Genomic DNA, 11,997 nt, shown 5'->3' with positions numbered 1-11,997 from the left:
CCTCACCTCGTCCCTGATATACATGTCAGCCTCTCATTGACTGATAGTTTTTATGACATATCAAATAGGGGCGATCATTTTGCCCTCTCTTGTGTTTAGACGCAAGTGTCTCGTTCCCCCACAAACCTTTTCCCCATAAAAATATATATTTTTTGTAAAGAAAAAAGAGAGATAAGCATGTTGCTCGCATACTGCATGCTAACGGGGAGCACCAATGGAGGCATGGGTTGGGGCATCATATAAGAGGAGCAGGGGTGTCCTTTCAAGGAGGAGAAAGAGAGACAAGTTGGGCACGGCGTGCCCTTTTTCCTTTTTTAACTTTTAGGTAACATGTTTATGTAATTAATAGTAAAAACATTCCATAAATGGTTAATTAATTTAATAATATTTTGCAACAAAATCTTTGTTTTTAAGAAAGAAAAAGAGGTTCGATGTGAAGAATATGATTACCATATTTACTATAAGTTTCCATAGGAAGCCTCATAAGTATGGCCCCCCGGTTCTTAGGGAGTATTTGTACGGCATTTGATAATATTGAGCAAGAAGTGTTTTTGTTTCGAAGTTAGAGACTACACCTCGTTTTTATAAAAAAAGATGGGTGGTGGTGGTATTAAAATCTTCTGCAATACCGGCGGGACCACGGTGCATATCCGACGGCACAGCAGAGGTCATGTGTGCCATGTGTGCCACCTGGCCTATGTTGTGCCGTCGGATGTGCACCGACACCCCGCTGGTACTGCAGAGGGTCCTGGTTCATGGTGGTGGTGGTGGTGGTGGTGGTGATGGTTAGTGTCCGTTTTAGTCTATACTTACTAAGTGGATCACTTATGCACCTGCAAATAATCTAAGAGTGACAGTAGACCATTGATAATGTCAAACAGATCTCAGTTGGCTTCCGATCTGAGTTTTAAGAATCAGGAATTTGATTCGGATTGAAATTAGCTGACACTGATCCCGATCTTCACCGTTTCTAATCGTTGCTTTCTGAATCGGATTTGTCGATTCTTAGTTATTTTCTTCTCAAACCATCTTGAATTGGACCAATTCATGGGTTGACTCAAGATTCCTAAACCGATTCAATTTTCACTATAAAATAGCTTAAATTTCTGATTCCTGAACCGATTTAGGCCAATTCGGATATGATATGACCAATTCTGTTCCTAATTCCGAGTTTTAAAACCTTGCTTCCGATCTCAAACTCAGGTTGTTAAGAGATTACGGGGTATAAAAATGAACACACAATTGAAGGTCATAAAGTTTGGAGAGGATAAATCAAGACTTGAAAGGTAGATGAAGAAGGGAAACGTACAATGCAATTTAAAGGTACACTAGGCAATGCAACACACTTTAGAAAATAAAAATTCATAGAAAGTAGAGGACCATTCCATTGCCACCACAGGATGGAATCACGGTTCAACTAATCGGTGTTGGATCGTTCAAATTAGCCAATCTGTATTGGTATCTACTGGTGATGGTTTCAACTCTTGGTCGATCCCATATCAATGGATTAGTGCGAACCAAGGATAAAATGGTAAAAAAATCCATTTTTTTTCAAAAAATAGGTAAATCCATTTGATTCAAACTGAGTATTGGTCCAGAACCATAGCATATCCGATAACAATTTCGCATGACCTTCCACCAATGCAAGGGTCAATGAGAACTCATGCAAAGAGGGGCATCACTAGAGATTAGATTTTTTATTTCACATGGGGTTGGATGGTAATTAGGCATGCTCCAATGTCTGAGCAGGAGTTAATGCTATCAGGCACCATTCTTTTCCTTTTTTTTTATTATTAAATTAAACTCTGAAATTTGAGACATTATTATTTCGATTTAGGATTGATTTCATAAAATAATGAACAAAATTATATAAATTTTTTGCCAAAAAATTGAAATTGTTTTGGTTACATCGAATCTGAAATATTTCATGAATGAGAAATCATTTTAGGCCTGATTTGGTATGATTTATATTTCAATTTCAGGGGGTGATTTCTTTTTCTGAAATTAGATTTTCTAAATTCCTTTGGGAGAAGGTGATGGTTGCAGGTCGTAGAGTTGCGGTGATGGTTACGGTGAAACCATCAAGAGAAGAAGGGTAGCGTACACTGCTCCTTAAAGATTTCAAATTTTTAATAAAATAAGATGCAAAAATCAAACTAAATAATTTGAGAAATAGAAATCATCGCAAGAGAGATGGCGGCATTCATAAAACACTCGTTTTTTTGTTCAGTCACAGAGTTATACAACAGTTCGAGCGAGGAAAACCGAAAATAAATGAGGTGAAAAATAGAAAAGACTTGAAAATGGAAATTAACGAGGAAAAAAGAAAAAAAGAAAACAGAGAATAGGGCCTCAGATGACTATTCTCATCACGGACAGAAGAATCCATCCATCAACCAATGTAGGCAATGTTTCAGATATCATCATCATTGGCCTCCCTCTCCCTCTCCCTCTCCCTCTCGCAGACACGGAGTTGAGAGCGCGGAAGAAAACAAACACGGGATAGTATCTAAAGAACTCAAATCTGTCATCCTAATCTAAACCGCCATGCACAAACCTTCATAAGGATCTGATCTGATCTGTAGTAAGAACATGTTCCCTTCCCTCTTTCTCGTCATCGAACAGGCTCTCTCCTATACCTTACCCAAAAATAGGAGCAAGCTTTCCTCTCCCTTTAGGCTTTGCTTTATACTAGTCACAGGCTATGCCGTGTCAATCCTAACCCTAACCCTAATTAGCTCTCGCTTTACCATATCCTTCATTCTACTTGTGTTTACCAAAAATACCCCGCAGACTGGATTGAGCTCCTCTCCGGGGAGCCCAACGCCTAGGGAGTGCCCAAAGGGACATTCAGCCATTGGGCTATACCTCACATATCCCAGCACACGTCCAATCTGCCATCGGGATATGTGCAGCATAGCACAACCCTTGGATGCTCCCGGACACTCCCTGGGGGCTGGGCTCCCTGGAGAGGAGCCGGATCCCCGAAGACAACCACTTGTTCAATTAGTTGGTGCTTGGCTAATAGAGTAGGTTTTTGCTCCCAAGCATGGTTTGTAATCTCGGATCAGATTGACCGTTATTGATCAAAACCGATCTGGCAAGGTTTTCCTGAATCGGTCAACTCGGTTGGATTGGCCAATCCAATACTTTCATTTTTTGGGTTTATTGCCCAATATTTTAGAGATTTTCATGTCACCCCCTGGTTTTCAAATGAAACTCAGATCACCCCCTGGTTTTTGAAAAAACTCAAATCACCCCTTGATTTAGACCCCAATATGACAAATTAGTCCCTACCATTAGTTTTATGCTATTAAGTGATGATGGCAGCCAGTTAAATAAATTTAAATCTCTAAACTACCCTTGACCAATGTTGAAGATGAAGGAAGGGTAGTATTGTAATTAATTCTAATGTTTTAGTACAAGGGTAACATAATCCGTTCACACCAATAACTAACAACAGGCTAACACCGTTACTGTAGAGGGGGTGATTTGAATTTAAAAAAAAATCAAGGAGTGATCTGAGTTTCGTTTGAAAACCAGGGGGTGACATATAAGTTACCTTATTATTAATATTTTGACTGATCTAAGATTCTAAGTCCAATCCTCTGGCAGCTTTTGTAACCTTGTGGGCTGCACCCAGACTTCAGTAATGGGCTTATGAGAAGGTCCACCATTTTGTTTAGAATTCTACTCAATTCTCCTTTTCATAATGGAAATGGAATTGGATTAAAAAACTAAAATAGGGCCTACTAAGAAACAGTATTAAGGAGTCGTATCTGTATTTAATAAGGAACCGTATTTGAGACCAAACCAAAACTGTATCAAGCGAATACGGTATTGGTATTAAAAATACATTCAAGTTCTCGGTACGATACATATCTCCTTTCTGTCACCAAACCGAAACCTTTCCAAATTCTTGACACCCTTAGCCAGGGATGAGTGTGAGAAAATCAAAACATCCAGGTGAAGCTGTCAAACTAATTCGGTCCAATCCTCACATTTGAAACAGAACACCCAGTCCACCTCTCCAGAACCAGATTCTCTCGAGACAAATTCCCTTTTAACATCTATTTATATATCCACCAGAATCTTCTTACTAAGGAAGAAAATGTATACACTGGAATTCTTCTTTACTTCTCATTTTGTTTCGTTTCTGTAATTTTACGTAACATATAGGCCTATACAACAAGAAGAAGAAGCAACAGTGTAAAATAGGGAACAAGAGCGTCCAGAGGGTGGGCAGAGGCACTAGTTGAACTAAAATGCCGAAGGAATTTGAACCCTGAGAATGGCATCCATGTGTGTTGAATATATCATAATAAGATCATCTTCGCCGGTTTAATGTCTGTTCATCTCTTACAAAACCATGGTCTTTCCAAGTACAAAAAGAACCAGTGATAGTTCAATAAAGAAAATTGTGGTGATCAGCGTCCGATCCACCGTCCACCCAAAGATGGTGACGCCACCAGGATTGGACTGCAAATACATTACTGCATTTCCAAGTATATCAATTAATTAAACATGACACAGATGAAGTGAGAAAAAGGAGATATCAGCTTTATTTGAAAGGGAAAAGTACTATTTCATATAGAACACACAACAATTTTCATAAAAAAATAGAACACAGAACAAGTGCTGCTGGGTGATTAACTCATAACCAATCTTCTAGAAGAAATTCCTTCATTCTTTTGTCTAACATTGTGCAATATCTAAGGTGAATCACAGAAATGAAGCAATCTTTTCCCTAAATCTCAGCCAAACAACCTATATTCCTAAGACACAAATTCTGTTTCTTTAATGGTTTAAATCTTTAAAAGCTTTTTGTCTACCAAGGTTGAGTGACAGTTCAAATTGGTGGATCCAATAATCAGAAAGACTCCATTTTATAAGCCAAAGATATAGCCATTTTCTATAAATATTACAAGTCCAAGGAGCATAACTCCAGTATAACTAAAATACTAGTAAGTGCCTGAACCAGAGCAAGTAAACTTTCAACTAATGTAAGAGATGGGAAAAATTCACTATGTGCTATGGATTAGAAATTGTGAGGCGAGACGACCAACAATAATTGAATACAACGCGGGAACAAGATGGGGATGGCAATCATGATTAGGTTAAAATGTGCAAATAATGTGGATGGATGATCACTAAAGTGGCAATGGAAGCTTAACATGGATCCAAAAGATGTTACTTCGATGCAGTCCATGTTAAGATGATGAGATCAGAACCTGAGAATCTGCTGTATTGGAGTAATTTGTGAAAGAGAGGCAAATACTCAGAGAAACACAATAAAAATGGAGCGTAGAAATAGCCTACCAAAGGCATTGCTTAAGTGAAGATGATCTTGATTTTTCCAACCTGAGAGATTAAAAGAATTAATAAATATCTTATAATATATGTTGAATTGTAAGTGGACCGCAGTTTATGCCAGTGGAGTGTTGATGGCAAAGCATGTGAATACACAAACAAATTAGTTACACACAGTTCAACCAGCAAGAAAGAGCTAGTATATGTGTCCCCATGAAAAGGCTTTGAAGTTGATAAGACAGATTATGCACGAAAAATAATCACCACACAGATGGCCTATTTGCATGACAAATGCATGGTTAAAAGAAAGATTATTTGACGGTCACAATGACATGAAATTTCTTCCAATTAGCCACTCCTGTGCTTCTGTGCTGCTATGAATATCTGAGGATATATAAACAAAAAATTAAATATATTCAATTAAACATGCAATGAAATTAATGCTATTATCTAAAACAAGAGGTTTCTACCAAACCTAAAGTTATTACAAGAAATGATAGCCTACTTAAGAGTTGGTAAGAATTGAATTGAACATGCCAATTACTCTTCCACAACATTAAAGTGACGAAAAAACAGTATGTTGTGCTTTGCCTCTGCAAGTATAAGTGCCTTTCAGTTAAGGCCTTTATTTTCAGACAGTTCCGTTAATCATCAGAAAATGATATTTCTGTGGTTAGAAGTCCTAACAATCAAAACTTATGATTATCAAGCAGTTTGAATTTTTAACAGCAAATGTTTCAATCCAGAAAATTAGAAGAGGGTGGGGAGGGGGGTCAAGTAAAAGAAAAGGTTTGCAGTTAACTGGAGATAGAGTTACAACATACTTTAGGTTGAACATTTCTATTCATTATCAGCCAAAAAGAAATATGTATATATGAAAAACAGATTACAACAAGAGGAAAATTTGAGTTCAACCTACCAAAAGCTTGTCTTTTATGGTATGTGGACATGTAGGATGCGAATTGGGTATTTATGGTAAATTCAACAGAATCCAGGGACTCTAAATCACTTTCCGAGAAATTGAAAGGCAATGAACCCACTGGATTCCAAGCCACCAAGTTTCCCGCACCATTTGAGACTATCAATTGAGGAGCATCAGTAGAACAACAGGATATTAAAGCATGCCACCGACATGCAACTGATGCGATGCCTTGAGCTCTGTGGGAAATCTTTGCCGCTCCATGCAAGCAGAAATATATGCCAACAACCTGAACAATTGATGAGACCTGCATACAGTAAGGCAAAGAAAGGGATGCTGAAACTACAGCAGTATTCAGAGATAAAGGAGATGTTAGCTGCATCACTTAATGAACAAATATTCATGTACATAGATACATGAAGGAGCAGGCCCACACTAACTGCTACTCTAGATCTCCAACACCAAAAACTAAAGAATTGGATGACTGAGAACTATATCTAATATTCCTCCAAATATTTCTGTTTGAGAACATGGGTAAATAAGCAATAGAAATAATAGTAGAAAATATAAATACTGCAGAATAATGTCATTTCCACACATTCTTTTCTGTATAGAGAAGGAAATTTTTATCATCAAATCCATGAAAGACTCCATCTGCATCCCTCATATGGACTGAATTACTAATCATATTTACAGCCAATAAGATAATGACCACAGATCATTGCCAATAGAACTTCACAGTTCACCAGGACCATCAAAGATAGAAACCAGTATTGTTGGACTTACCACAAGATCACCACCATTGATGAAAGTATTGGTTCCTTTATATCCTGTGGTCTGGAAGAGGAATACAAACTGACTTGCCGTCACAACCAAGAATACCAGAAGAAGATAAATCCGGAACCTATGACTTATTTTAGAGAGATAAAATCTTAGTCGAATGTGCTCCTTGATAAATAGTGAAACATTGGAATCCCTTTCCAGAAGCTTTGCATAATCATCAAAGTGGATGACTTGCAGATTGCACACCAAATTGAACAAAACACAGGCAGAAAAAGATATTGTAGTCAAATAAATCCATGAGAGAATCAAAGCTAACAAAATAGCAGTAGTTCGCCACCAGGAGGCATGATGTACATATGTGGTGCGGATGACTTCACGTACAGTCTTCAGAATGAAGCACGGCAATATCCATAAAACAAGCAACCGGAAGAAACCCTAGCAAATAAAATTTCAGTATCAAACTTTTCTTAGTATAAGTTATATGGGCATGAAAATGAAAACACATTGATGGGTTAGTCAACTATCAAGTGTAGCACAAAAATATATATACCAAGTAACTACAATCCATTGACTTGGATTGATACTGTAGAATGAAGAACAAATGAAACTGAACTACAGAGCAATAACCAATTAGGAAAGGACATTCTGTGAGGGGCAACATGCAAATCCTTCAAGCCTCACAGGAACTAGAATCCACCTAATCCTTATTTCATTCCTAGACAAAGATTCATAGATGGATCCTTATCCTAAATCAAGATTTGATTTCAAACATAGGCCTTTTTTATAAATATTTCCAGGACTGTTTCAGTTGTTCCCAATTTGTTCCTTTGACAAGATGAAATTACCACAAACAGAGGAAAATCCCATAAACTAAGTGAACAATTTAAAGCAATATAGAAATAATGTATGTTTGTATTTGATTGACATTAGAGGGATGAAAACATATGGGAGAGAATCACTGAGCAATCAGATATTGAAAGAGATATTCTGAGGGGGAGACGATGCATATACTTCAAACTTTGTGGATGGAATTTCAGATAGGTTCTGGTTATCTCAAAATTTTCATCTCTACTCGATTAAATTTCCGCAAAACAGAGAAATTTGGAAGTTCCCACTAAGGCCATTCAAAAAGGACGGGGGAGGAGTGTAGGGTAATTGCTCACCTCGATCTTGTCAATGTAATCCTTGCGAAATCGGAGCATATGGCCGTGATAACGGTCAACAAAGAGGAATTCCCGAATGCCATACTTACGGAGGTTGTGAGAAGCACAGGCCAGAGAAACTGCGGCAAGACAAGACTGAGCAACGATGGCATCGAGCTCGAAATTGAAGATCTGATAATTCTCGCAGCCGGAACAGTCGGAGAGCTCGAGTATCAGTACAGGGAGTGAAACACCCAGAAGAAGGAAAGTAAACCAAGACAGAAGAAAACCCAGTACAGAGGACTGGTGGAAACCGAAGAAACAGAGGAAAGTTTCTAACCGTTGGAGGGTTTGATCAAGATGGGTATCCCTTTCTTCTTCTTCTTCTGGTTCCTGGGATGCCTCTACATCAAGGAGAGGGGTTTGGGTGGAGGGCTCTGATGTTTCTAAACAAGGAGGTTCCGCCATTAAATAAAAAGGGTGTTACTGTACAACAAAATGGAAGGTGGATGTCTACTACTCTGCAACTGAGTCCATAGGCTCCCAAAGTACAAACCAGAGAGAGAGAGAACTGCGCCTATCAATCGTTTGTAGAATTGTAGAAGTAGAGTTGCCTCACCTGGAGTGCATTTCCACAGTCCGAAATCTTACTATGTCTGCAAATCTGCATCGAAGGTACTGCAAAGGCAAAGGCGATGATGACACGCAAAGCTGACAACCTTGCAAAATTCTTTCTCGGTCTGGGTCGAGAACTTTTTGTCTAGAAACTTGCAAAGCCACATGCGTCATCGTTTCCTTGTAAAAAGGGACAATAATTTCATCCTCCTGGCAGTCATAGAAATATTTTTTCCATTGAAAACTGCTTAGTCAGCAAAGGGCCCTACCTGATAGAAGGAGGATGTGGCTTCTGCTCGGTTACGTAATTGAACACGTGTCATGTGTTTGGGAATAAAATCCAACGAGTTGCTTTTAAGGGTAGACCAACCTTTAACAGTTTAACCCTCAAAGGACAGTAGCAGTACCTGTATTTGTCTCGTACGGCAATACGGATTGGATGTATCCAGGATTCCAGGGTTTTAAGAATTATATTGGATCGGCCGATTCTCACTGAAGCCGATCCAGCTCACTTGTACATTCTCATGAAACCTGAAAGGTTATATAGAAATGACTATGCCATGTATCCAACCAAGAACCACAACAACCATTAATAAAATTATGGGAAAAAGAATGTTAATAGGCCGCATGGTTCCTGTGTCAGATACAGGACTGTTTGTTTTTACCGTTCAACCCTCAATGAATTCAAAAATATCATTTTAACTGATCCCCCTTATGTGTGCTCTGTACCACCGTGTTAGTGCATGCATTACATACTCAGATAGCAATATCTAGTGGTCATTTTGCCTCATCTTGTGGATGTAGAGGTTACATTTTTTTTTTTCAAATAAAAAAAGACAAGAGATCGCTGTCTGGTCATGAAACGCCTACCTACACCAGTGTGGGGCCAATAAAAAAAAAAAAAAAAAAAAAAAAAACAAAGGTTTGGAGCTCACCTGTAACATAGAGTAATATCACCAAATGAGTATATACGGCTTCAATGGACAACCCAAAATAACATATCTTTCAACTCAACATGGTTATTCAAAAGAAGATTTGATGTGTTTCAGATCACTATGAAGAACCCAGTTGTCACGAGATAATCGAAACCCTCCAAAAGCATTTAACTTCTTCACTGTGGCTTAAAAGGATTGCTTCATTCATCGTTTCCCATCAGCCCTTTAAGATACTTTCAAGAATGCTACGTACTTGCAACAATTTCCTTAATTAACATCCACAATTGACAGATGATGGAATATCCTTTGGCTAATGGACTAATCTGAGTCTAATTGTAAATAATTTCACTTAAATTTATACATTTTAAGTTACCATTTTTTTCATGCAAGCTATTTCGTTGTTCGGGGAGAGGGTTTCCCACATAGACAGTTTGAGGAGGAATCTCCATACTACACCAATAGTACGTTGTTTTGTAAAAAATATTATTTATATGGGATCCATAATTTTAAAAAATTAAATAAAAATTAATACATGTGAGAGGAAAACTGCAGAAAGTGTAGCAATCATATCGTTGAATTTCTTGGCATCCAAACATAGTCTAAAATTAAAACCCTAGATTTTATTTTTTTTGGTAGAAAAATTAAAACCCTAGATTACCAGCAAGAAACCTTACAAGAACCAACAAGAACAAGACTTCAAACCCTAGAAAACCAAAACAGAGCATCTAATCTGAAAACAAGAACAAAAGAAAGACATCAACGGTATAATAAGTGGGAAATCTTGATTCGAATCGACCGAAATTAGTAAAAAGAAAGCAAATGAAGACAGCGAAACCCAGTCGGTGGAATTGATAATCGAAGATATATCATCAAGATGCATGATCCAATAAATTTTTCTTTTCCTCTCAGCTTTCCTCCCACGACACGATTAGCAGTCGAAACCAGAGATAAAGAGAAGGCAAACAGACGATCGGAAGAAAAAAATAGATAAAAGACGGATTCGCTCACTTGAGAGAAAACCCAAATCGACAATAAAAAGAGGCGATGGGAAAGAAATTGGATCCTGGAAGATGATAATATTAAGGAGGGTTTCGAATATCTACATGACAATTGGGACTCTGATCATGTTGTGGTGCTGCTTCCAGTTCCTGGGCCCTGCCCATTTATTTGAACCACCTAAATAGCTTGTCTATCGCTCACGGAATTTTTATCATATATGGTTCCCTCAATGGTGCGGTTCCCTGGTGCCTCTTACAAGAAGTGGGTGGACCTCATCTGGGCAGAGTGTTTGGTCAGGTGTCCCGGGTGAGTCCCATCCCCCTCTTGTGAGAGGCACTGTGGAACCGCACCGATCAGGGAACCATAGACGATAATGATTCATCGGTCACTTCAGTTCTAATCAGTCTCCTCTCATTTAATTTTAAGGTCTCATCATTGGATTTTATGCTAGGTGGAGATAGGGGTGTCAATTCCCTCATGGTTCCTTCACTTTAGATAGGGGGTGTCAATTGGTCGGTTTAGATAAATTTCGGTTTCAATCGGTTATGGATGGCGGTCTTGGTGCACTGGGTATGCCTCTATGTGTAAATTATGATCCTCCTCAGACCTTGTAGTGGTGGGAGTCTTGTGCATCGGATATGCTTTTTTTTTTTTAAAATAAGTGAATTAAAAAATAATTTACTAAAAACAATTGGTTTTGATTTCAATTTCAATTTTTCATTGATTTTTCTTATCAGTGCGTTATCAAATTAGTTTTGGTTTCAGTAAGATTTAGGCTTGGGTTATCATACATTTATGTACATAATTGAGGTGTCCGTGATATATGATTCATTTATAGGGGGTGTCCTGAAATTTTCCTTTTTTTTTTTTAATGAATTATGAAAAAATTAACTCCACGTAATGGCTCAATTTCTATATAGAAAGAAGTGATGTGATGGAAAAACCTTTTATTTTGTTTTTTTGTTTTTTGGTAAAATGGAAAACCATTACTTTAGGTATGAAGTGGTGTTGGGCAAATTTCTGGAAATTTCTTTACCAAAAAATACAAAAAAAGGACATGGGACACATTATAAAAAAAAAAGGATATGAGACAAAAAGGATACTCACAAGTCACAATCCCGCATTGTGCCATGTCTCACGAGCGAGGCTCACTTCTCCACCTCAGCTTGCTCCACCATGGCTGGAGCTTTATATTTTTGTCTTTTTCTTCCATTAATGACAATTTTTTTTATACTCTTGAATCCCACATGGATTGCCTTGATGACTTGATGTGTGTTAATAAGATTTTGGCTCT

The 11,997-nt window shown here is 38.0% G+C and overlaps 1 protein-coding gene across 1 annotated transcript; it reads right to left on the bottom strand.

Annotated features, from left to right (window-relative positions):
* Positions 1–4,298: 4,298 nt before the first annotated feature.
* On the bottom strand, positions 4,299–8,622 carry LOC122670911. The gene is made up of 4 exons (XM_043867944.1): positions 8,176–8,622; positions 7,016–7,447; positions 6,230–6,536; positions 4,299–4,493 (listed from the first exon to the last, which is right to left on the bottom strand). Exons 1-4 carry the CDS (start codon positions 8,620–8,622, stop codon positions 4,360–4,362), a joined length of 1,320 nt encoding a protein of 439 aa, XP_043723879.1. The 3' UTR covers positions 4,299–4,359.
* Between the last annotated feature and the right edge of the window lie 3,375 nt (positions 8,623–11,997).

The sequence above is a fragment of the Telopea speciosissima genome, chromosome 8, assembly GCF_018873765.1.
Source record: "Telopea speciosissima isolate NSW1024214 ecotype Mountain lineage chromosome 8, Tspe_v1, whole genome shotgun sequence".
Lineage (NCBI taxonomy): Eukaryota > Viridiplantae > Streptophyta > Magnoliopsida > Proteales > Proteaceae > Telopea > Telopea speciosissima.
This window is presented reverse-complemented; position numbering and strand designations above follow the sequence as displayed.

Coding starts and splice junctions, on each gene's coding strand:
- LOC122670911 (XM_043867944.1), bottom strand. CDS start 8,622: ATGGCGGAACCTCCTTGTTTAGAAACATCAGAGCCCTCCACCCAAACC. Junction 7,448..8,175: donor ATTACATTGACAAGATCGAG/GTGAGCAATTAC, acceptor TTTATTTGCTAG/GGTTTCTTCCGGTTGCTTGT. Junction 6,537..7,015: donor TCAATGGTGGTGATCTTGTG/GTAAGTCCAACA, acceptor TACTGTATGCAG/GTCTCATCAATTGTTCAGGT.